The sequence below is a fragment of the Lepisosteus oculatus genome, chromosome 7 (genome assembly GCF_040954835.1).
Source record: "Lepisosteus oculatus isolate fLepOcu1 chromosome 7, fLepOcu1.hap2, whole genome shotgun sequence".
Lineage (NCBI taxonomy): Eukaryota > Metazoa > Chordata > Actinopteri > Semionotiformes > Lepisosteidae > Lepisosteus > Lepisosteus oculatus.
The window spans coordinates 30,704,303-30,730,632 of NC_090702.1; the positions used below are offsets into that span (position 1 = coordinate 30,704,303).

General features: G+C 34.9%; 1 protein-coding gene across 4 annotated transcripts in view; it reads right to left on the reverse strand.

Moving 5' to 3' along the window:
• Positions 1–4,542: 4,542 nt before the first annotated feature.
• cntn1b (contactin 1b) overlaps positions 4,543–26,330 on the reverse strand; it is a 109,084-nt gene continuing 87,296 nt past the window's right edge. For all 4 annotated transcript variants that reach the window (XM_015338989.2, XM_015338990.2, XM_015338992.2 and 1 more), the window contains 9 exons: positions 25,822–25,980; positions 24,125–24,274; positions 22,104–22,174; positions 20,886–21,120; positions 18,507–18,610; positions 17,777–17,966; positions 17,113–17,225; positions 16,689–16,845; positions 4,543–12,238 (listed from right to left, as the gene is read on the reverse strand). In XM_015338989.2, the coding sequence (XP_015194475.1) occupies positions 12,162–12,238; positions 16,689–16,845; positions 17,113–17,225; positions 17,777–17,966; positions 18,507–18,610; positions 20,886–21,120; positions 22,104–22,174; positions 24,125–24,274; positions 25,822–25,980 (1,256 nt within the window). In that variant the 3' untranslated portion in view covers positions 4,543–12,161. The remainder of the gene's footprint in view (positions 12,239–16,688; positions 16,846–17,112; positions 17,226–17,776; positions 17,967–18,506; positions 18,611–20,885; positions 21,121–22,103; positions 22,175–24,124; positions 24,275–25,821; positions 25,981–26,330) is intronic.

Below are 26,330 nucleotides of genomic sequence, written 5' to 3' on the forward strand. Positions count from 1 at the left end.
ATTTAAGCACTCACAGGATTACATACTGTACTGTACATGGTTCTCTTGTCTCAAGTAGTTTCAGTTCTGAAAACTGTGTGCAGGGAGCAGGGAATCTATAGTAGATTTAAAAAGGTAAAAAGGTTTTTGTAACAGAAGTAAGACGTAGACAAAACATTGACTTTTACATCTTTTTTTAAAATTGATACATTATAGTGTAGGGTATGATAATAGTTCCTATGTAGCTGTCCTGTATTATCAGAATTCCAGTAAGATTTGCATAAATTGCTATAATATTGCCAGTCATTGTACATGTGTGAGTGCATGTGTAAAGGTATTGAGCAGGATTAAGAATACAGTCAAAGATTTGACATTGTTCATATTTATGCATTAAAACAAAACCAATCAAAACCTATGAGTAAAGGGTTTAACTAACTTGTATAAATAAACCAGAGCAAAATTCTGTTTCAGCTACTTAAATCCAGCTACTACATTTTTTGGTAACGTATTCAGTATAGGTTCATTTAATGCATACTATACAAAGAAAATAGATCAGATCTTTTCTCAGACCATCAAAATATTCTGTATATACAAGAATACCCATTCTTGAATATAATAAAAAACATTTGCTAACAGCAGGGAAACATTTGTGAAATTAAGTCTCCCCCTTAATCAAATTATGGCTAGAAGCATAAACATAAACATTCTTTCATCTTAATGTTCATAAAAAAGTAGAATACTTGTATATTCCAGGGTACAAATAGGAAGCAGTATGTACCACAACAATAAAAGCTGGAACAAAATTGCTTGTGGGATACCCACACAAGCTGTGGCCCATCTAGCTAATATGTTATGTTCTGAATTTTTCTACGAAATTACCAGCAGCAGAAGCCCCACATTTGTCCAAGACACTCTGTTGTTCCAACGGTAAAACAAATACTTTTTAAAATCAATTAAAATCGACTCCATCGCACAAAACAGCTTCTCTACTTTAAAAAAATGTATCTTGACAGATGCATTACCTGGGTTTTTGGCAGCTGGACAAAGACTGAATTTTGTACAGTACACAAGTGTACAGTGTTTTGCATCCCTTACCGTTACTCTGTCTGCACATTACTTTTCAGTTTTAAGCAGAAATAACTTTAATGCACCAAAGTGTACCAAGAAAACTTGTGTGTGCAGTTTGTGTTTCTCACCAACAGAGGTCATATTATACATCTCAGTGAAAATCTGGTAAATCGAATTACTCAAAAAATATAATTTCCTTTGTTCATTAGTTATTTACAAAGTGATATACAGTAAGAGGTTCTCTTTTTTGTTTCTAAAATTTAAATACAAAAAGTATATTTTGATAACACACATCAATTCCCTAACGTTCTGAGAGGATAATCAATAATCAACCACTAATTGGCTTAACAGATGCATTACTAAAAGATATGAACCTTTATTCTTAAGGGGAATTAAAACTGTACAAGGCTGGTGTAACAGAGTAAAGATTGGATTAAAGCATAGATTGAAAATTCATTATTAGTATGTTTTGACGCTTAGAATTACGCAAAGTACTTATCTGAGGTTAATATTTATATTTGTTGAACATATGTAAAGTTAAACAGTGCCCAAAGCATATACTGTATGTTTCCTTCAGCACAAGTTGTAATCAAACTTCAATAACACCAAAAAGCAACTTTTACTACTGTAACATTTAAAGAATAAGAGCTTGTATGATGAATAACAATAATAATTCAGATACTCTTCAGTTCTACCAATGTCACCAATTGCTTTTTGACACTTTATTTTTTTAGTTTTTCTTTGAGGTCTTTCATTTGTTGCCATATGTCTGTCAGAAGATCTAACACATCATTTATCCATTTATTTTATGCAATGTTCTAGACCACAGTATATGGGCTGTTTATTCAAAGCATTGATATTACAGTAATATAGTAATATATAAGTAATATAAGTATTTATCTTACTTAGTTACAAAAAATATGCATTTACATTATGTACTGTACCTGGCATGTTGATTACTGTCTTGGCACATACTGTATGATATTGATCCAGCACTGTGACCTGGTCCATATTCATTATTTCTGTGCTTCTTTGTGTGGTTGATTGGACAAATGTTGGCCATCATGTAGTTCCATAACTCTACAGCAAAAGATAAAGAGATAGAAACAAAGTAAACTTTTGAATCACTGAATGTGATGATTGAAAACTCTTATTTAATATATTTTTAAAAGGTTAGGATCAGAACCAAAACCAAATTATCTTGTGGTAAGACCTCTGTTTCCTGGTTCATCTATACCAATGCGTTTTCTGTATGTCATGTACTGTATGTCTTCAGCTAGCACTCTCACTTCAGGTAATCCTCTTACTTCTTACTTACTCTTACTGTATGTCTTCAGTTAGTATTCTCATTTCATGTCATTTTCTCCATTATTTTCCTATCCAGTATGTTTTATCTACTTATAACAGGTGACACTGCAAATTGTATTTCACTAAGAATGACAACACCCAAGATTAAAGCATCATGAAAGGATTATGGAGTGAAAATTTGGTTTAACCTGCTTGGCTGAGGGCTGACCTCCTGGCCATAGGACAAGGAGTCCTGGACCCCTATGCAGGGTGACCAAGGGACAACAGCAGAAGTGGAGATGGGGTGGAAGTGGGATGCAAGAGACGTATGCGAGGGAGAGATGTGGATCACATGCAGTAGGTATTTATAGCGTCTTGGGAGAGGAAAGGACGTCGGGAGCGATTGCAAATCACTGACAACTGAGTCTGATTGATCTTGGTTGTTGTCATCCCTCCTGAACATTCGTTGTAAACTCCATGTAGTGTTAAGAGAACTCAAACTGGTGTTTCCTGTCAATAAACTCTGTAAATTTAAAATGTGAACATGAATTGAATAACGGAATCGTAAATGTTTCCCTTTGGATCTTCTCTATCACTTTTCCTATGAAATCGGAGGTAGACCTCAGCTCAGAAGTTTAGTTGTTTGTGATATGAATGGCTTCAGTGGATCAAGCCGTTTCTAAAAAGAAAATTCTTAATTGTAAAATTGTAAATTCAAAATAGGCCTAGAGAGCAGGTAACATTTCAGTTTAGTATTATTAACGTTTGACTACACCAGTAAAATAGCAGCTAACAAATACAAACAAATTCTCAAACTTTAAATTCTCTTTGCAGGCAATGAGTCAGAAGGGAGATGCTGGGACAGATCTGAGCTAGAGGAAACTGTTGTTGGAGCAGCGCTGAGAAAAATGCTGTTGAAAAACTGACTTCCAAAACATTTTTTTTGTGAAACAAAACTTGGTTATAATTCAGTGAAAATATGAAGTTTTGTTTTAGTCTGCTTTCTGTGACAGTGAGAAGGGATTTTTTACTATACACCACAAGAGGGCATTCTAGCTTCCCGCTCTCTAACCAGTTTTGCATGAGAATGTCAGTACCACCTGGGTCTTCATTAGAAACCCTATATGACATTCTCACGTGATCTCCCTACATTCGCTTCAGAACCACCAGCTGAAAGGCTGTGGACATCTGTTTCATTCTCTTGTAGAACCCTTTAATCTCACGTAGATTCTCGCAATTTTCATTTTTTCTTATGGGCTAAGTACAGGGATATGTACAAAATAAAACTCATATTCAGTGAATAGGATGACAGAGTTGCAACACACTCCCTTTCAGTGTGAATAAATAATTATACTTAACTTACAGTATCATATATATAAATCTATATTAATTAAAGTTGACAACATGTCCTTAGACATAAAAGGAAACTGAGCATCCTTAGCCTATCAGGTTAGAATGAAGTAATTTTATCTGATGAATTCAGATTTAATAGTTCCAGGGAGAAAGATTTGTAAAGAGAACTGTGCTGTTGAATGAGACTGGTTTGACAAAGGAGGAGTGATTGGTGTGAGTAAAAGTAATACTTACTATTGATCACAGCTATGTGGATGACTCCTTGCAAGCAGTCTAACTCTCACTATTTGTACAATCTGGTGAGATATAGTACAATAGTAATAACAGAAGATTTTCCAACACAACAATTTTCAGACCTGCTTAGCCAGGGTTACGAAGGCATTGTGCACATCCTGTACTGCTTCATTGAACTCTGTGGAACACATGAAGGACATGTTGGGTTACCATGTCTGAGATCTTCAACCACAGTGTTTTCTTCAGCATCTTTGGGAGCACTATCACACTAGTGAAATGCTTGTATTAATCAATATCTTGCAGACTTCAGACATGTAACATGGCAGAGTTTTGGCAACCATTACTAGACATCTTAACCCAACCATGTTTCCCCAAGATCTTTTACTTCACAGCCAATTTATTAAAGTGTAGACTGTAGTTATTTTCTCTGCTTATTGAATTGAATATTAGAACCAAGCAATCTATTTTTCACATGAAACTCGATGGAGTCATAAAATTTCCCTCACAGAAGAATTTGTTTTATAGCCTCTCAGTATAGTGATACAGTAGCTGCTAACTTAGTGTATTTCTTTTGTAAGGTCCAGTTTTATTTTGTAAATATTCCATAAAGAAAGCAAACAATCATATTCTCATACACATTTTATTTTTTCACCATGATTACAAATTATTCCACACTCTCCACTGGAAGTAAATACAGTTTGGTGCTGTTATACTTTGTATAGTATAGGATGATAGGTTAATTGATGATATCTTTCTCAACTGCAAATTTTATTCCATGAATCCAACATAATGCCTTTATGTTTTCTTCCAGAAGAAATTATAGTCACTCTCATGTACCTCTAGGTTGTCCATGTTGGTATTATACTGTACCTGCAGAGTTCTTGGGCCACGTGTGGACCAAATGTGATGTGGACAGTCTAGGGTCTTGATGATTTAGGTCACAATTTTTAAAGACATTTCTTTAATATGTTTTTGGACTGCCAAGGGACTATCCCACTGGATATACTGTAGCTATCCACTCAGGATTAGAGATGTTTTAGATTCCTCTTCCCAAAACAGGTCACCGGAGCATGTCCCTAAAAGCTACTGAAGTGCCCTTCTGCCTTAAAGCAAGGGCTGGAAGCTTAAATACTGTACATCACTATCCTTCTCCCATTAGCTGAATCACAAACACAAAGCTATGCTCCTAACATTGCATGAAAATATGCAATATTGTTTTAAGAGAAATAAGGGAGAAAGAGAAAGGAAAAGTGTGCAGTTTTAGACACCTTTCAAAACAATTAAATTAACTATTTTCTAAATCAACTTTTTATCATTGTCATTTCTGATCAATAGTATTTTGATCAAGATAATTTATATGTTTGTCTTTGTATAATGCTGTATTGGCCATGAACTACCTCACTAAATATATTTGAAAGCTGAAAGAAAGGAAAATAAATACAAAGTATGGCTTCCAGTCCCATCTGTTATCTATAAAACCTGTTATTTTACCTTTCAAAAGCAAATTTAGTCACATTCAGCAAGCTAGCTACTACATTAATTAAAAATGGTCACATTTATAATGTTATTTCATAATAACTTTTTGAAATAGATGCTGACATCAGGAAAATAAATGATCATTTGGATTCATTTGTTTATCCATTACAATTTCAAATTGTTGGCATTTTCAATATTCCGAAGGCACATAATCCACTTTTACTATTTTCCATAATGATTGCAGCTATTTATAAAGGAATTTGAAATAAGACCACTTCAGTTGCACTGCATTGCTTTTTTGCAGTAAGAGATCAGCACAAGTGGTCTACTGGGAAATTCAGTAAAGCAACAAAGAGAGGTAATTTGATACTTGAGGATGAACTTAAAAAATGAAATTCTTAAAAGCTGCCATTCATTTGATATGGCAGGATTCCCCAGTGTCTCAGTTTCTAATGTAGCATGACAGATTTAAAGGATTCATACAGTAAGGATCAGTTTTCATTTCTCTTTCGACTGCTATGGTTGATACAGCCCTGTGAAGGCTTTCATGTTGGTGACATGCTGCAGTGTCTGGAAGGAATCAAGTTGTCTGGCAGGTGTTGCTTTACATTCACATTATTTCACAGGAGCAAGACTTTACTGATCTTGACTGTCAAGACAAAAGTCTACCTTCAACTAACGAGTAACTTTAAGGAAGTCATGTAAACAAAGGAATATGATACAGAAATATGATGGGATCTGTGTGTATAATAAGGTAACTGGAAATATATTTACTTATTCTTCTATTAACCCATGCAGAAGTGCAATCACATCTCTACTTAGCAATACATACTGTATTCATCTTAGCAATACATAGATTTTAGATACTGTACATTTCCTGCTGTTTTGCTTTCATATAATGAACAATGAAAGTAAAATTTCAAAAAGGCTTGACAATGGAAAATGAATCTGATTAATATTATTTTATAATTCGTCAGATGAAACACTTGCTCTGGCAGGTGGTAACATTGGCAAAAAATATCTAAAATATTCACATACAACACACTGGTGTGACAGTTAGCTCTCTACCCCTCACCTCATGTCCTGGTTAAAATACCAGCATGGGGTGCCTTCACTGTGGAGTTTGAATGTTTGTCAGGTATCCACATGGGTTATCTCTGATGCTGTAGTTTTCTCCCACAGTCCAAAACCATGCTGTCAAACTTAATTGCACTGTTAATTTGTACTGTAAATTGTCACCAATGTACATGTGACTGAATGCATGTCTGTGTGTGCCCTGCAATAGACCATTGTCCCATGCACAGTTACCCAGAATGGATAGATATACTGTACATGTCAAAATAGTAGAAATGGTACAGCCTACATGAGTTACCTATACTGTGCACTGAAATGGGAGTGGTCTAGCACTTTGTGTGTTTAATGAAGACTATAACAAACCAAATTGTTTGCTCAGTGCTCTATACTATTACTATCAAAGCCGATGTACAGTAAGTGACTTCACAACTGTTGGCTGAGTGATCTCATATCCTCACAGATATCTGTAAAGATGCACCTGTAATTAAATTGGAAGAGGACTGACAATACGGGAATCCCTTAATATTCTGGTAGGCCAGTATTCAGTGTGTGCAAATACATACTGTATAGTCTCCTAAACAAAGCACAAACGTAACTTTGCATAAAATGTCATGATTTTAAAAACTGCCTGAAAGTGCTTTAATTCAATGTTATGTGATTAAATCTTTCATTATTCATTTTAGAAGTTTAGGTAATGGTCTATAATATAAATAGTTTGGAACCCATTATTTCTTAAGGATACGACTGTGTTGCAGAGGTTAGAATTTCTGCTTCTAAGAGCTTCTCAGAAAAGTTTTCTTTTCTCAACACTGAAAATTCTACTTTAATTCTTGGTAGTTAGGTTCGAAAACCCCAATCTAAATATCCATGTACATCAGTGAAAATAAGACATGTTTATATTTTAAAAGTTATTACATCTTAAAGTAAATACTTCTGAACAAAGGATTTATCCCAGTATTTACCTTAGACTCTATAAGGTGGAAAGCTCCATACACGATAACATGTACAAAATAAATGTTAACAATAAGTCCCATAATCCAGTGATAATAATTCACATAGCCTACAGTGATGATGTCCCCTGACAATGTAATCACCTTAACATGACATGACATCATCACGAGGTCAAATTGGAGATGAGACTGATCTCAGTTGATTAAGTTTGAAATTGTTTTTGAAACTGTAAGAAATTACTTTATTTCTGCGAACAAAAATCTTTCACTTGCAAAAGACAGTTAGGGATCACCGACAGAAACATTCAATAAGGAAAGGAAAATAATGTTGCAGGAATAGTAGTGTCATGGTCACGAGGGAAGGGAATTATAAGTGCATGAACGAAAACTCTGCTGCGATGGCTTTCTAATCTTAAAGGGTATAATTGCTTCTGGTCACTTAATTTAGTATTTTGTACCCAAGATGCCAGTGAATTAATCATTATATAACCTGCATTCTCAACTACAGGCACAAAATTGCACATTACGTGCGCACATAAAGTACATTATTCTGAAAAGAATATTTCTTATACTATCTATACTTAAAGCTCAGAGACCATATACAATAAGAATAAGATTAGATCAACAGATGCTGTGTGCCCAGCTGGTGTTAGATAGCAGGGGCCATCGAAGCCAGCACCCCGCTCTCCAGATTGTCAGTTCTAACTTGTCAGTCTTTTATCTGCTTATTTCATTGTCACCGAAGATGTCCGGTTCTGCCTCTTGGCCATTTGCTTATCTTGTTTATTTCTTCATGATCTACTTTTAAAATATATATACAGTATATTTTCAATCTAGAATATACTGAAACTGCAAAAATCAATTAACAAGCAGTTTGTTTAACTGACTGTATTATAGTATGGGTATCCATTTCAGACCCATAAGGCATTGCCTAACCTAAGTTAAATATTGCTCTTATTGTTTAAATGTTTCTTCAGTTTTTTTCAGGCTTTGTTGCCATATTTGTTATTGAAATCTTGTGTCTGGTACTGGTGGCTATGGGAATATGTGTGCTCTAGGAGTGGGATATAGATGTTTATCACATAAATATCCGGCTGACTTGTAGAACCAGAATTCTACTGAGAAAAGTAGATCTGGTTTGCTTTGTGAATTGAACCTTTTCCTAGTGAAATTCCCAGTAATTGTAATGAATGCTATGTAATTTATAAAATTCGCAAAAATAGTTAAAACAACAAGATTCAATTAGAAACATAGCTGAATTTAAACTTACCACCTTGTAAAATGAGAAAAACCACACCCAAAGAAGCCTCCACTGCCAAAAACATTGTGTCTCTTTTCTTTTCCTTTCAGCATGGAATAAACCTTTACCTGTTTCTTTGCAGCCTACTGACAAAGCTACAGTGTAAGTGCTTGAACTCCTACTGTATATGAGAAGATGTTGATTTTCTTAGAAATGTATGAAAATTTCATCCATGCCATCAATATTTTTTTTTATCTGGAAACAAATATGTTGTTATTTGATGGGTTTTAGCAATAGATGTTCATTTAACTTAAGATTAATTCCATTCCATGTTTTCATATTTTAGCTCATCGATAACTCTTTGAAGAGATGTAAAATGCATGATTCATAACTTATTATTTGAAACAGACAGCCTTTGCAATAATGATGCTAAAAGTGTTGTACTGTAAGTGTAATCCCCGCAAAATAGGTGCTATGTCTTCCTTTCTCTAAAAAGGCAAAGTTTTTATTTTTTAAGATATTTTTAATGAGGACCCTAGCAATGTTTTGGCACTGTGGAATCATGGTTGCTGAAGTGCATTTGTATCGAGCAAGTTTCAAAGTTTCTAATTAAGTTCAAAGCAGCTTGGGTAATGCCTCTTCTTCTCCCAATTACTGAGTACAGTTATGTCTTTTTGATGCATATTTTGCAATCCTTTAGTACCTTAGGTAGGATCTGCCAAACATAATTTAATCAAATAGTACAGGTTTATACTGAAGGATGTGGTGGAACAACTCTATTATAACACTTTTTCTAAAAGTAGTTTCCAAGGGCAATGTTTCAGGTAAAACCTTCTTTATCTCAGGCTTTTTTCTGACTAAGTCACACCATAACATAAGACTTGCTAACATTATTGTATATTGAAGAGCTATGGGTGGGGACAGTGAGCAAGTTACAAATTAAGAAGGTTAATTTAAACTAAAAAAAAGTAGAAAAAGCAACATTTGGGCTATGAAGTCTCCCCACGTCTATAGAAGGTTCCACAGCTGAAACATTGCTCTTTTCTTGTTTTCCTTTCTCTGTTCAGTGTGGAATTAACCTCAAACATCAGTTCCTCAGACTGACAATCACATCCTGTGGTTCCTGTTTATCTTTTAAACTGTGATTTTAATAACTGCTATACATCCAATCAAACTAGCCTTTGAAATGCATTTGAAAGATGATTATGTCAGACTTTTGTTATAAAAATGTCGTGTAGATTTGTGAAAATACACCAAGCATCATTTTATTTTGTCTAAACTTTAATTGAGAAGACTGGCTTTATGTAAGCAGATAATACACAGATTAGGCTTATCAACATTATTTCTGACATAGAGAGTGTCATTCAAATGTGTGTATGATTATACCAGAGAGGCAGATTGGAATTACCTGATCAGTATGTGAATTGTGTTGCTATATTAATGCAAGTTTAAATGAAACTTTACCTTCCATTTTCATTTCATGCACAATAAAATGTACCATTTTCTCTGAACATCATAGATTTTACAGTTAAAGGCATTCATGCATTTGGCAATTTGTCCTGGTGATATTTTGATTATGTAGGAAACAAAAAGAAGCACTTTTTGGTGATTTGATATCAGGAACTCACAATGCAGAAGCGCAAGGTAATTGTGTGTAGCATTGATATGTTTACAGCTTAATCCAAATTAAGTATTAATCTTTCAGGGGAAAAAATGATATATTTCCTTAAACAAGTGGCAGTTCCTAAAAATGATTTACTATATATCAAAGAAAGGTCCCCAACATAAATCTCAAGCCACTTGTATCCTTCATAATAAAAGTAATATATTACTCTAACAAGCAAATTCTTCAAAGCAGAATGATTTCTCACAGTCAATTGCATTATGCTTGTTTCTTTTTCTTGCGGTAATTCTACAAGTTTAAAACTACCTCTACTGAGCTAGCCAGGTTGTAGTACTAAAACATCATTCAAAGCTAGTATTTCATGAAGCATGAGACATAACACTAATACTTGATCCAGCTGATTCAGAACCACTGCATATTGTCAATAATCACACTCAAACTGGAATATTAAGAAAAAAAATAAAACATTCTTTACAGAGCACCAGCATGTAACACTGAATTCCCAATGATACAGTCAAAACAAAAGCCTTTTATGTTCAGTACATCTTTAAGTTTAATACTTTTCTGTTAACTTTCACTCCAGTAAATATGTTACACAGGGCATTATAATTCCTAAATACATTGTCATCACAATACATTTATAAATATTATATTTGGGTAAGTAAATTAAAACACATTGTTATTTGTATGCTTGTTTTTTATGTTCATAGATTTGAAATTTTTGAATATCAGGTACTCTTGACCATGTTTTATAATGTCAGCTCTCAATCCCCACTCAGTAAAGCATTCACTCAGTTTTATGAAAAATCAATAAATACAAGTGCCGGATATTTGTTTTTTTTTGCTTCCAACTTTTCACATGCTAACTACAGAGACACTATCACTTTACTGGTGTATCTTTACAGTTACTGAAAAATAGTATTGAACATTCAAATAGTCTGAGATTATATTTTAGATTTGGTATCATAATTAAGAAAACAGACATTCTGTCAGAGTATTTCATATTCACAATAACAATTATTTCTCTCTCTTCTTTACATTTTTCTAATGTTTTAATTTCTAGGAAATAAATTTTGAATAAAAAAAGACATTTTCACCTCAATGCTAATGTGCTTTCAAAAATACCCTTAACTGAATTTGTAATGGACCGCACAATAAGTTACCATTTTATGGTAACTAGATGTGCAAACGTTCAGTATTATTATATGCAATAGTATACTGTGCTATATCAATTGACATATTCACGATTGTAGCTAACTAAAAAAAAGGGATGTGCCTGAAAAACCTTATATTTGTTTTGACTGTATCTATATCAGGAAAGGGGTGCTTTAATTTTTAATATAGACAAAAGGCTGTCAATCATATTTGCAAACTACAGACACATAAGACAAATTCAGTTACTCTTACACTTACCAGTTACACTCATTTTTTTTCTAAATTGGCCATTTTTTGCCTGATCTATAACCCCAACATGAACATATATATTTTTTATTCTTTAGTTTTTTTTTTAGCTTTTTATCATTTTCCAGTACAGCCTAAACTGTGGTAATCCTATTATTGGTACCTTGCCCCTTTAGAACAAGTCATGCAACTGTAAAAGATTGGTGTAAGTGTTTATATAAGGCATATTGATCAAGTTAAAAGAATTCCTTTGATACTCTTCCAAAGATATTTATAGGTTCTGAATAAGGGATTTCTTGGATGTCTTTGTCTTTTTCTAAATTCTCAGTGTCTTTTCCATTTATATATTCCAAGGAATATTAGAATTGCCTTCAGGATGATACCAGGGATTCTTGAAAGAGCCAAAGTCCTCATAGGTGTGAACCTTACAGAGTCCTCTTCACTAAAGTGAAGAAAAATAATGAAGGAGCTACATTCAGAGTTCCAGGCAACACAGGGCAACCACAATCAGGACCAACAAACTGGTAGACTGCACACTAACTGCTGCTCGACCTGAAAGGCAAATAACAAGAGACAACACATGGTCAATATCTCACAGAGTATGGAGTTCATTATACAGTATATTCATTATATAATGTACAGTATAGTGGATTTAAACTTCTAATATACAGTAATAATACTGTATGTGGTGTCTGACTTTTTCTGAACATCACAGAAAACTATTATACTGTATATACAGTAACTGCAAATAAAATCCTGGAGGTATCTGAAAAATATGCTAATCTATTTTGTAGGAGGTACAGGTACATTGCAGACATGAGTAAATTCATTATGGTGCTTAACATGAGCAACAGGGATGATTATCTGGGGTATTACAGTGAAAGTGATATACAGTAGTGTAGTGTGTCTGGCCACTTTTGGAAGCAGTGCGACCTGTACATTTGTGCTCTGCTCTGTACCAGGAAGCAGATACTGTCCTGTGACATTCTGTCCCATTTCTCTTGCAGAGCCTGGACAAGTACTGTATGTTCCTATTCCTTGGTCTCCCAACATATCAAACAAATCGTCGAAGTCTGGCAAGCAGGACACCCATCATACAATTGCTACTACATTCTCAACTAAGAAGAAAACTGCAGATACACAAGCAGCATGCCGACATCCTGTGTCCTACTGGCATACTTTCATGTCAGAATAAGGCCACAGAAAGGGCAGAAGCATTTCCTGGAGTAGAGTTTTGCTGTCTGGGTGGCTTCAGTTACAAGCAGCAACTTGTAAACAGCAACTAGACACTCCTGTCCAGACCATCACACTTGAAACTCCTAATCCACTGATCTGCTGTACAAAACAAGAGCATCATTCTCTGTGACTGTGTCACATTCACTTATGTCCATCAGGGTACTCTATATAAAACCTGTGTTTTCATTCATCAGGGGCCTACAAGCTCACTCACACAGTAAATCATCTGAGCACAGGTTGACTTTACTATTGGGGTTTGAGCTGGAGAATGTCACTAGCCAGATGAGAATGAGAATCTCCAAGACGTGGCATGCAATTGGCTGATCACCCCTGTGGGAGGGGAGGCATTAGTTGGCCAAGGCTCTCTACACTCATAGTGACTCCTGTGGTGTCCTGTCCACTTGTTGTCACGCCCAGTACACCTGGAGGGCGCTCTACTTCTGTTCTGTTCCTAGTTCCCTGTGATTATTCATGTCTTTTCGGTGTGTCTTGTTGTGTAGCCTATTTACTTCCTGTGTCTGCTCTGCTCCTGGTTCAGCATTGAGGTTCGGATGTCCTGAGACCTGCCTAGCACCAGGTTGTTCCTGTCTGTGGTCTGAGGGCATAGGTTTCTATACCGACATCGTCTGACCCCCTGAGCCTGGGCTAACCTCCATGTTGCCCCCTTTACCGCTACACATAGGGTCTCTATTGCTCTCCTTGTCATTCCACGGCTTGCCCTTCCGACATTCCGACAAGCACAACATTTACAGTGGATATTCAAATAAAGTTCTTTGTCCTAAATATCCAATTATGTATCATGTAAGCAAAATTAAAGCAAAATTAAAAAAGCTAAAGCTATGGTAATATTAAATGCATACTATGACCAATACTACAACATATACATTATCATATACATTGTTCTAATTAAAGAAAAATATAAAAGGATAACAAAAAAGGCTTCAGAAATATACCACCGAATATTTTTCAAAATTCTGACATACCCAGAATTGTAACAGAATAAAACATCTTATTATGGTTATATAGTACAAGCATAACATACAGATATATTTCCAAAGAAGTATGAGTTTAAATAATCCCCCTTACTGATATAAAAATACTATTAAACTGATATTATTATACTATTTACTGATAAAATACAGTAAAACATCGAAATACACATTCTACATTTAATCAGTAAAAAAAATAAAAAGTGTTAATAAAAAAGAACACTTTGAATGGAAAAAGTCCTCCATCAAAAACAAATAAAGTATATTAAGATGACAAGAAATTGTTTTAAATATACTGTATACAGTACACTCTTAGACCTACAGTATATGTACAGGATGTAGTTATACTGACCAATATAAAGGATAACTATTCAAAGATTTATGAACCATGATAATAAACATTTGCAATCATCTCTTTCATAAAAAATATTGATATAATCTATTAAACACAGTGCATATTATATGAAATGAAAATATGCTGCACATACAGTATAAATATAATGGAGATTTCTGTATTCATCTTTTTTCTGTATGCTGTACTATAAAGAAAATACAGCTGGACTAGATTTTGTCACTATTATATATACACAAAATGTACAGATTTCCAAAATAAGAAACACATATATTAAATTGGGAAACAAAAGTAGAAAGAAATATTACTTGAAATATTAAGAGTACAGAGAGTGTAAATGTTATGGAGGAAACATCATTTGCAAAATGCTATTCAGATCATATGGATATTTATACAAATTTCCACAGAAGAGCATCTGGAAAGTGTATAAGGCATTTATAAAACCATAAAATGTTTAAATTATAAACATCTGTATGTATAGTCTAAAAGGCACACAAATATGTTGTTATGCCTTGCACTATATTTTAGAGAGCAACTAGGCTGTAACGTAGAAATAGAGGGGAAGAAAATGTGGAGATCTTGTTCACAGCACATCATTAAGTACCGCATTAAGCATACAATATTTCACATCCTGCATTTTAAACCCTTGACAGCTTTCATTTTCAGGCACCGTGAAATCAAGCTGTCAGATATGTTCAGGATGAATGATAATAGATACGATGGCACTTCCTTCACCAATTGAGATCAATTACAGAATGGTATAGCTGTCTTCCCAAGAAGGCAATGTATCTTTCAAAAAGAAGGACAAAGAAATGAGTACATAGAGGTAGTTCAGTTATGGTTCATAGACACTTGGTGTTATTTCTCAAACACAAACTATAAAACTGTCGGTGTTAGTTTAATGGACATAGTTTTTTCTGGTGTTTCTGAATGACATACTACAGGATTACATTTTCTAATTTAAAATCAACAGTCATTCATTTTACTGCTAATTTCACATTTGTCTCTTGTTTACAAAAATGTAGAACATACTGCAAAATACCCATTTATTAAATAATATATATTACCTCACATTGAGGTTTATGACAGAGTCTACTGTCAGCAAGACTATAATACTGTACATCCTTAAGGACAGAACTGAATTGACAGCCATTTATTCCTTCACTGACAATTAGTTTTTACACTGTAATGAATTATTTTAAATACAATGATTTACAATGTATCCAACAAACTTGATATTGCCATTGTATTGAATTATAAAACTTTGCATTGGCATACATCTGTAAGGAAACAAAATACCATTAAATAAGAATTAAGTCTTTATTTACTTTTAGTCTTAAATTGCTCGATGGGTGATTTACTCAAGGTATGCCCAGATGAAGATATTTAAAACTCTCTTTTCAAATGGATGATCAGAAATAATTGTACATTAACATTTGATTACAAAGGAAAATTCAATTTGTCCAGTATAAAATCAGTAGTTAGCAAAACCCAACCACCTCAATTTAAAACAATGAATGTTGTTCCACATTAAGAAATATTAATAAATGACAGCATTTGAAAAGGTAAAGTGAAAGTGATGTCAGTGAAGAACAATCTAATGGTCTAAAACTATGCAGCTGGACTTCTAACTCATACTAGATCCTGGCAGCATATCACTCCTGTACTTAAATCTCTACATTGGACTTTCCTCTGACTCTTCAAAGGACATAATCTTTGAATCTTTTCAAAACTAAACTTAAAACCCATCTTGTTAGTAAGGCCCATGTCTGATCACCTTACTGTTTATCCTGTATGTTCTTCTTTCATTTTTTAATATATGTATGGCATTTTTTGTCCTTTTATTCTTTATCAGTATGTACAGCATCTTAAGGTTTGAAAAGGCTCTTTATAAATCATCATCATCATTACTATTGTTATTATTATTGTCGTTGTTGTTGTACAATGGCATACTGTACCAGATCCAGATTAATTGTTCTTTTCATTCTGACTGTATATCTTAAAGAACAAAATCAAGAATAGCTATGGATGTATTTGGCCTGTGGAAAGAAACCCAAGCACCCAGAGGAGACCCACATAAACCCGGGAAGAACACAGAAACTCCACATAGCACGCCAGGTCCAGAATTGATCCCAAGGCCCCGGCACTGCAAGGGAGCAATGCTAACCACTGTGTTGGAACTCCTACCCTTCCAGTAATATATTATAAATACATTTGGAAAACATTTTTATAAATGCAAAAGGTGTTATCATAAAAATGAAAAATGCACAGTAAAGTACAAGGAAAAGTAATTGATAAATTGGCATATTGAAACAACACAGAATCATTTCAGAAATACTGTGCAGTTCTGTATTAAAAGGTCTGTATCTGTCATTTGAACGTCTGAAAAGAATCATGTTGAATAATACCAAAATCATCCATTTACCTGAAACCTTAACTTGGGCCACTGCTCCATCTCCCCCTTCAGTATGTGCACGAACCTCCACAACATAATCCCCTTCTTTTGGAGCAGGAAGGTCTATATAATGTTTGCCTGTTGTATACAGTTTTCCTTCAGCTTGTCCTTCCTGCCTGAACAACACCTATTGAAAGAAGGAGAAAGACAGAATGATTGAGAGATTATTGAGAGCTCAATAAGAAGTCAAGCTGCTTTCTTGACAATATTTTTATACTACAAGATCATAACTGGTGATAGACATAATTAAATGTATTTTTTCTCATTCAATTATTAATATTACTTGATGAGCCTTTGAAACATTCTATTAAAGTATCTACGCTTGGCTTCTAAACAATGGAAAAAGAAAAAGTGGGGCATCCTATGGTAAAGCTAACTGTCGAGGCTGACATACCTTGTAGCCATCCACTCTTGACTCATTAGCTAAAGGTTCAACATGCTCCCAAGCAATATTCACTCTTGAACGATCCACATATTTACTGATGATTCGTGGAGGACGGTTTGGAGCTGAAAAAGATATTGAATTCAAATTTCAGGAGATGATAAATGCATTAAATACACACATTATGACATCACTGAAAGTATTAAAGATATAGAGAGTATTGTGGAAAAAATAAATTACCCAACTGCAATAAATAAAGCATTCTTGTAACAAGATGTAATTTAAAGAAGTACTGAATGATGCTTTGGAGCAAAATGTGCTTTTTAAGATAATTTATCATTATCTGCCTGTTTCATAATAGTAAACATGTTTTAAGCCACTTGATCCCCATAGAGTGAAACAGATTTATTTTGGTAGAAGTCAATTGGCCCTTTTGCACATGAAAATTATGAAAACCTAGGTATCAGTACAGTATATTCTATATAGTACATGATATTCTTTCTAGTAGTGTTTTAACTCTTGTCTTCAACATGGAAAAAATCACAGTATTTATATTTCGAACAAGTGTTTACAGGCAAATAGTGAACCTGTTTAATTAAATTATGTTTTTATTTATTTTCCTTGTAGTGGCATCAGTAATATTCAATACAATTCAGACATTGTAAGCTTTCCTTACGTGCTTTCTTCGTGAAGATCTCATAGATTTCACTGGGAGGGCCTTGTCCAGCAGAATTATAGGCTCGAACTTCAATGTTGTAGTGTGAGTCTGGCAGGAGGTTTTCAACTCTAGTGTGATTTTCAGTGCTAGGTACTTGAACTCGATGTGCAGCAGCTTCAATATCATATAGCTTCCTCCAATATCTTATCTGAAGAAGAAAAAAGATAAAGCATTGCATTTGTGTTTATTAATATTTCAGAACAAATAAAATAGAACTATCTCTACGAAGATCATACAATTTTGAAAATGGCAATGACATAGAAAAGCAAGAGATAAACATTCTTTAAGATTAAAATCTCTCCTCCCACATCTGTGTTGTCTATGTACAGTACGTCCCTGAGTATATTTACTTTATTGCTGGCCAAAGAAGAACAATAACAATGACAAGCCACACAAAACAAATTAAATTGCAAAAGCTCATTCAAGTGTCCTAAGAAGAACTATTTTTGACTATCTGAACAAATAATAATACCAGGACCAGAATTTCCAAACCAATATCCTCATATGATGTGAGTTATTCATAAAGAAAACCATGGCATTGTCTGAAAGGGGCTGTTGACAGACCTACTATTGTGTCACTCAAGTGGGTGTTGCACTTCAGTGGTGAATGGTACCTCTTTGTTGAAAGAGAATACATCCAGTATACAGCTTATGACAATTCTGCTCATAACAGACAAAGAAATTATACCTGATAACCTTCTATGGATTGCTGGTGTACAGGCAACCAAGACACAATGGCCTCAGTGGCAGACAAGCTTCTTGCTGTCACTCCCAATGGGGCTTCCATAGGGGCTGAAAACACACATTTTATGATTACAGTTCACAGCTTTATAGCGACATCTGGCCTGATAAAGAAACCTCAAAGGAAATAAACAAGATAAAGAGCTTGTTTTTTATGCTAACTAATAAAAAAGATAAAAACATACAGTAAGGTTCTGAACAGTACATTAAAGTATGTATGAAGGAAACTCCCTGATTTTTAAACAAACAGGTTCAGGTTAATGCATTGCAAAACGTTTTTCACAACAGATATTGTTGATGATGTGCAGCCATTTAAAAATTACAGGTTGATTTTGATTCCGATGTCAGCTCTTGCTGATATTGTATATATAAATCTTGATCACATCTTTACATTTTCACTTGTTTAGGTTAATATACTGTAGATTAGTATAAACAGTATACTGTATATATATAAAAGAATGTTTATACACTCACATACAATATTTATAAAGCAACAGTGCAGCTGCTAATTTCTCTTACTGTATTTTAAAATCTATTGTCAAAATGACACTCTAGCTTCCCAGCCACACTGCACCCCCAGACAGTGGGCAATTCCACTATGCTAGTTGAGTTGGTTCCCTACTGTGGGAATATTCAGCACTGTCCAGGTTACTGGGGAATGATGTCACCACAGCAGGGTCAGACAAGTTCTGTAACATGTTCATGTATAATGTTTGTTATACCGTACAATACTGACAAATAGAAACACTGCAGAATTGTCTTAATTAAATAGTTGTTAAAGGTCTAAATTTATCATAGAAGTAACAATAGTATTTTTCTTCTTTTATTCATTTTTGTAGTCTTGGCAGTACTAGTTTAGCAGTTGCTGGTTTTATTAAATATGAGCTACTATACGTATTACTAGTTATGACTCTGGGCACATATTGTGAACACTTAGGCCAGAGCTCATCCCAGTTTCCACACTGCTAAGAGCAACAGAGAACACATGACTAAAGCTCAGATGGAACTTCGGTCTATAGCTGGGATTATCCCCAAGGACCTCTGTCAGAGGTACAGAGGCTGCAGTGGGAACTCAAAGCCACAACCTGCCAGTCATGAGTCCAAGTTTTACCTACTAAATTTTGACATCCCCAATGAATACTGGCATTTTTGCCAAATCAATGAATGTACTGTATAACTGAGCAAAATTATGAAAAGTTATGAATTCTACACTAATTTGGCGGAGTCCCAAGGCAACCTGTCTCCCAGTCTGCAACTAGCAGGATTAACCAGCCAATCCAAATTGAATTGTGGTATTTTAGCTGATCTGTGGCAGGATGTTCTTGTACTGTCCTGTGGCTTTGGTGTTCTGGAAGATGTTAACCCAATGTCTCCACACCGAAATCCAGAGTGGCGCTTAACTCCAGAACCAAAACCCAGCCTTTGTTGGCTGCCCAAGTTTCACTGATTATAGGGGTGTTCTAACCTTAACCTTAAACCACAGCCCATTCTCTCTTGAACTAACATGATATATATTGTATATATTTGTATATACGGTACGGGATACCTTTACACTCACAATTAAATAGACAAGACAAATTGTAAGATTTGTTTTTTCAACTTAAGTTTAAACTAAGGAGGATTATTTCAGTAAAACCAGGGGAAAGCTCAAGGTGGTGATAGTCTGATCTCTAAAAGGTGAAAATGCATGCACAGTGCTGTTTCTTTGTCAGTCATGGATCAGAGAGGGATAGAGCATATGGGGACTTATTTATACATTATTGAGGATCCATAATTTTACTCTACTGTTCCCAAAAACGGTTGGTTTACTGACTTCTACATCATTTCTAGATGTTTCTAAACATGTCTGGCCATCTGCAACATCTCATTATGTCTGAACTAAGAAAGCTGAAGGGAATGACCTGCAATCCAAATTCACCTAACGACTCTTTAAAAGTTATAAGGATAACAACTGTCAGGAGACAATTCAAAGACCAGAAAGATAAGGCTTCTGTTTTCATTAATTTCTTCTGTCTAGGAATAGAGCAAGACTTCTGTTATGTTCTGCACTGAAGAGAGAATGGACAAAGTAAGGGACTGAATAAGGATCCCACTGACAGATAAACAAGAAGAGAACAAGTTCATTAGAGCTCAAAGAGGATCTAGGAATTGATTTGTTTTGATTGTTTACAGTCTGACTACTCGGTAGAAATGAGGTGCAGTTTTTTTTACTTTTTTACTTTTATAGTTATGTCTGTGTGTCTGTTTCCCTGACACTTTACTGACTATGACAGTCTGGGCCAATAGTCACTTAATGGGTGACTATAGTCACTTATGGGTCACTTACCATCTTGGGCAGAGTACACCACTGCTGTTAGACTAAATGGTCCTTCTCCCTTGCTGTTGAAAGCTTTCACTTTTACTTGGAACTCTGTGGAAGGAGTAATTGTAGAATCTTTGTGTACGTAACGTCTTGCCTCTGGGTCAGCTACTGTCACCTTTCTCCACTCTTTATCCCCATGTGGCTTGAAGGCAACAATGTAGCCATAATTCCTTCCAAAGTGATACTCTTTAGGCACAGGCTAGAAGAAAAAAGTAGCATCTTAAAGCATCTTAAGAAAGTTAGGAATAAAAAATAATAATTTTGGTTTGGCTTTAGACTAAGGCTGAGGTTCTTAACCTGGGGGGTGCAACCCCCATAAGGGTCGCGATGTGGTCCTAGGGTGGTCACACAATAGGCAGCAGAAACAGAATCAAACAAAGATTAACACACACACTAGGGCAGTAAACGGGACACATACGCTGATTCAGGGTAGTTACACATCAAAGGACAATAACAGAGGTAAACAATTAACTATTATATACTGTACAGTACACCTGGATGGTTAAGACTATTTACATTAGCAGGGTGACTTAGTGGTCACTCTGCAAGTCCACAGACTATCCCCTGGCTACAAACCTCAGCCTGCTCTGCATCGCACCTGGCGAGGGCACTACATTAATTCCTATTTGGGTGTGGACCCAAAAAGGGGTCGCAGTCTCAAAAAGGTTAAGAACCCCTGGACTAAGGGATACAATATGAAAAATATGCATTTATCACTACTCATCTTAATACAAGGCTTATCAAGCCAAAGGTGACAGGATTGTATCAGGCATTGCAAAACCTGTAGGAACACAATTTGGTATTTAAATTCCAAAATAAGCAACATGTTCTTTGCATGTGCAGATGTTTAACTTCTTTTTTTGGTGGCCCTAAATTAGACTAAAATGCATGATAAACATGTCTGTTACATCAGCGTTATTATTATATTCTCAACATATTGCTTTCTGATTTATTATTTTTTGTCATAGCCGCATGCTCATTATGGTTAAAAATGAAACAAGTAACAGTACTTGTAGGTCTTCTAAAATAAGTCAAATTGTGTTCCTTACAAAGCTGGCCTTCCTCCTTCCTTTCTGCTAATACCACATTTGCTATATTCTTGTGTTATCTAATTTATAATGCACCATTACAAAAGAGAAAGAAAACAGTACATCTTTCTTTCAGTAGGATACCACAACCCACCGTCCACGTGATTGTCAGCTCCCTGCTTGTTCCTCCTCCTCCTCCAATATCTGAGGGAGCCACATTTGGAACTAATAAGAGAACATATAAAACATTCTTACGTCAACTTTGACGTATTGATGAATATCAATAAGAACATGTGCACTTGGAACTTATTTAGAAAATGTTGGTCTTTTGAATGTTTAGAGTCCCGTCTTTACTTTTGCATCAATACATATGCCTGCAAATATATTTTTGCCTAGTCACATACTGCACTACAGCATCATCAGCATACTGGAGTTTGAAGACTGAAGTCAGGCAGCTGTTAGTTCTGGGATATCAGGAAATGTGTCCTCCCCACATTTGATTTGTGATTGGATGTAAAAAGCATGTCATCTGAGCTACCTGAAGGTCAAAATTCACATTAGAATTCCAGGAGAAGTTCTTTAGTAAGAGGAATGAGACAATTCACTAGAATGTACTGTTTGTAGTGATTTTGTCCACAATGGACAGGAGAGACATTCACAAGACAGACAGACAGAATTTTGTAATCATGGCATCCTTGAAATCATTGGGAGTTATTGCTTTACAGACCCTGGAGATGTAGTGTTAGCATCTATCCTTAAAAATAAAAAAGTCAGTGGGAATTTCATCATCTACATCTTTGTTGTTCTTTATTTTTGATGAATAACAAAGTATGGCTTTCATCAGCTCCTTATGTGGTAGAGTTAGAGTGGTAGAGTTCCACATTTAACTTGAACATGGTATTCTGGGACTGAATAGAATAATCCATTACTGACATTGGATTTCTGATGGAAAATACTTTTTATAATGAGTGTTAACCGCCTCCCTTTCCTAAAGAAGGTCTCCCCCTACCTTAGGTTTTAAAGGGATGGTTCCTATTCGAGCCATAAATAATAATTTTGGCAGTAAATAAAACAAGGATATCATTTATGTCTTCAAGATACTGAATTTCCTTTCACTTTTCTGTTCTTCACCTGTTCTTCATGGCACAAGTTCTCCTTTAAAGATGTGTCTTTGCTTGTTGGTGGCATTGCTTTATTTTGATACATATAATTGAATGAATATGTCCTGTCATTGCTTTGGTGATGTAGACATCTTCAGGATTCCTGGTAAGGACAATAACAATTCAATTGACACCTGAAGAAGGCTCCACAGCCGAAACGTTGTGCTTCTTTCCTTCTCTTTTCAGCATGGAATAAACCTTTACTTGTTCCTTTGCAACAATTCAATTGTATAAGTGTTTAGAATGTAGAATGTTTAGAATGTAGATTTTACCAGGATATTTTTTCTGTTGAAATAAGGTGCTGATGAAGAGTCATTGCTCTGAGCATTTGATAAGGAGTTCACACTTTTAACTCCTTCCTTGCCAAAGATTCCATACTAGAGACTGGTATTTCTTGTAACTCTAGCACTAAACTCTAAAGTAGAATATGACTGTAATTTTTCAGGTTTTCACAAATAATTAAGTCGTGCTTCGCATAGAAATCTTCCTTGGTTTTGTCGCACATGAGACACTTATTGATTCCAACAGGGTAACCCATGAAGGTGGATGATGATTTATTTCCTGATGAAAAACTAATCTCCATGAATACAACATTCATCCTCTGATTTTCCCTTCCAGGAAAAAAAGTACTGTATAGCTCCCTCTATATTCCTTGAGTAGACTTTTTCCAGCTTGTGAGGTTTTACTTATGTTAGTGATGTCAAAGTAAATTTCTGAGTTCCTGGACCACTAATGCAGTGCAGCTTTCTGGGAGGTCTCTCCAAGTCTGATCATGACTAGGAGCATTGAAATAAAAGTGCTGGGGATGGAAGGAGTCCTTCTGTATTTCACCTGGTCTACACTGACATTACATTACTCATTAGTCAGCTTCCATGGCGAGGGTGTAAAGGTGTAATTTGAAACCTGAACTTTTTAACCTACTACTGCACTAGTAGTGCTGTGATGAAAAGAGCTTAACAATCTCTGATAAATAATATTCCCAAAAGTAAACATCTGCACAAAGCTGTGTACCAACCTGCCTCCATGGTTATAATTTTTGGGGAAGGAAGGCTTGGTTCTCCTGTCCCTAATGTATTTGTTGCTATCACTCTGAATTCATACTGCATCCAAGGAATTAATTCAATAACAGATGCTGTCTCTGAATTGCCTTCAATGTTCCAAGGTGCTGAAGAAAGACGAAAAATAGAAATAATTAGAATGCAGAAAATATTCTTTTATTCGATGATTATGTAATACATTGGTGATAGGAAAGTATGTCTACAGTATATATTAGGAAAAATACACCACAACTAAAACAAAAAGGAAAAATAATGCAGAACAATTTGATATGTACACATTCTTAATTATATCATTCTCATTTACATAAAAAAATAAAAAATAAAATAACATTTAATTGAGTATATAAAAACAAGTAATTGTATAATGCAAAATGATTAGAAAAAATGAAATAAACTAATGAATAAAATCCAATTCTTTAGATGGACTATAGTTTTAAAGACTAATTAAGGTACCTTTCAAAATAATTAACCTACTTCCAATGATGTTCCATTTTATTGACTTAAAAATTATGCATACACCTTTATATAAAAAATGTAATGCTCAGACTGAACACTTTTCTTGGTGAAAGAAGCAGAAGAAGGAAAAGCTATACTAGTTTAGCTTTTCACATATATTCCAACAGTGTTTTCTAATTCATCACTAAAAAAAACCTCACCTGAGCTGTAGCTTTCAAACACTCAGAATTTCTTTCACCAAAGAGGTCAATTTATTTGGGATTTCATTTTTAGAGTCAGTCCTGATTTCTTGTAAAATAATAAGGTGGCCTCTAAAAATTAATTGTGGTAAACATGATTGATCAGAGCTCTTCTGCTGTAAAATCAGGAGCGGTTTTATTACTGAGCCAGATAGTAGTCTCAACATTTCTTAAAATGGAGAATGGAGAAATGGAGAAAATGGAGATCAGAGAAAGAACAGAAAGATTCCTCCAAACTTAACAATAGTCTAAGCTTACCAGAAACTTTCAATGCACAAATAAGTCATCTCTCTCCTTAGAACTCTGCAAGAGAACCTATAAAACTGGTCTGGGAATCTGTCTTGTATTTTAGAAATTCAGATTGTCGAAGGACAGCTGTGAAACAAATTGATCTTTCTTTTATGATGTATTGAGTTCTTTAACATTTACATAAAAATACTTCCATATACCAGCAATTGATATTATTAATTTTGACATTGCATCAATACATATGCCTGCAAATGTTATTTTGCGTATGAAATCAGCACTTTTGGCAGTTTTCTGAACTTTTAAAATAGGATTCCAAGATAAGAATTTCACATGTAAAACCAATCTGGATTTGGAATGCTGCCTTGCCAAAGCCAAGCATTCTTCTGCAATGCACATCTCATCTCTGAATATTTCCACTTATATTTAATAGGGGCTGAGGTCAAAACTCTACCATTCAGTTTTCCAGTGATACCAACCTCACACTTGTTAGTCTTTTTTTGGAAACCACAAAGCATGTAATAAACATCTTGCATGACAAAATTACCGCTCAACTATATAAAGCTTGCTGTTCTTCAACCAAGATACCCAAATCAGCCTTGAGTTTAGTTTGTGCTGTATGTATGTCTGATAAACACTTTTGGTAGAAAAGCACTTGCTAATTTTTCTTACTCTCACAGAGTGATTTACAGTATTGCAAATCATAAACTCACATGTTTTAGCATCTTTCCACTCGTCTGACATAGCACTTCTGGCTTGGATAACGTATTTGGAAATTGGACTGTGGTTGTCAGCTCCTCGGCTCCAAATTAGTTTGACAGAAGTTTCTTTGATATCCTCCACTCTCACACCCCCTGGGGGCCCTGGTGGTCCTATAGAAAGAAAAGATTAATGTTGTGACACATACAAACAATGTAGAAACATTTTATTTTGTTCTATAGTTTTCTGCAAGTGCCACAAGAAAAAGTTGATTAAACTATGACATTGTCAGCATCTTCAATTAAATAAGTTTTCATTTTGCTATTTTTGCACAGGCAGCACAGCCATGGTTACATAATAAGCCATTAGTAAGCCTATCACAAGAAAAGCTTTCACCTGCTTCATTTTCAAACCACATTTATAAACAAATAGGTGGTTTTAAAAACATGGTTTCATTTATGCATGGCAGACTGAAGCATTGTTCTTGCTACATAAGGTCAAAATGCAGTTTTAGACAATGCAT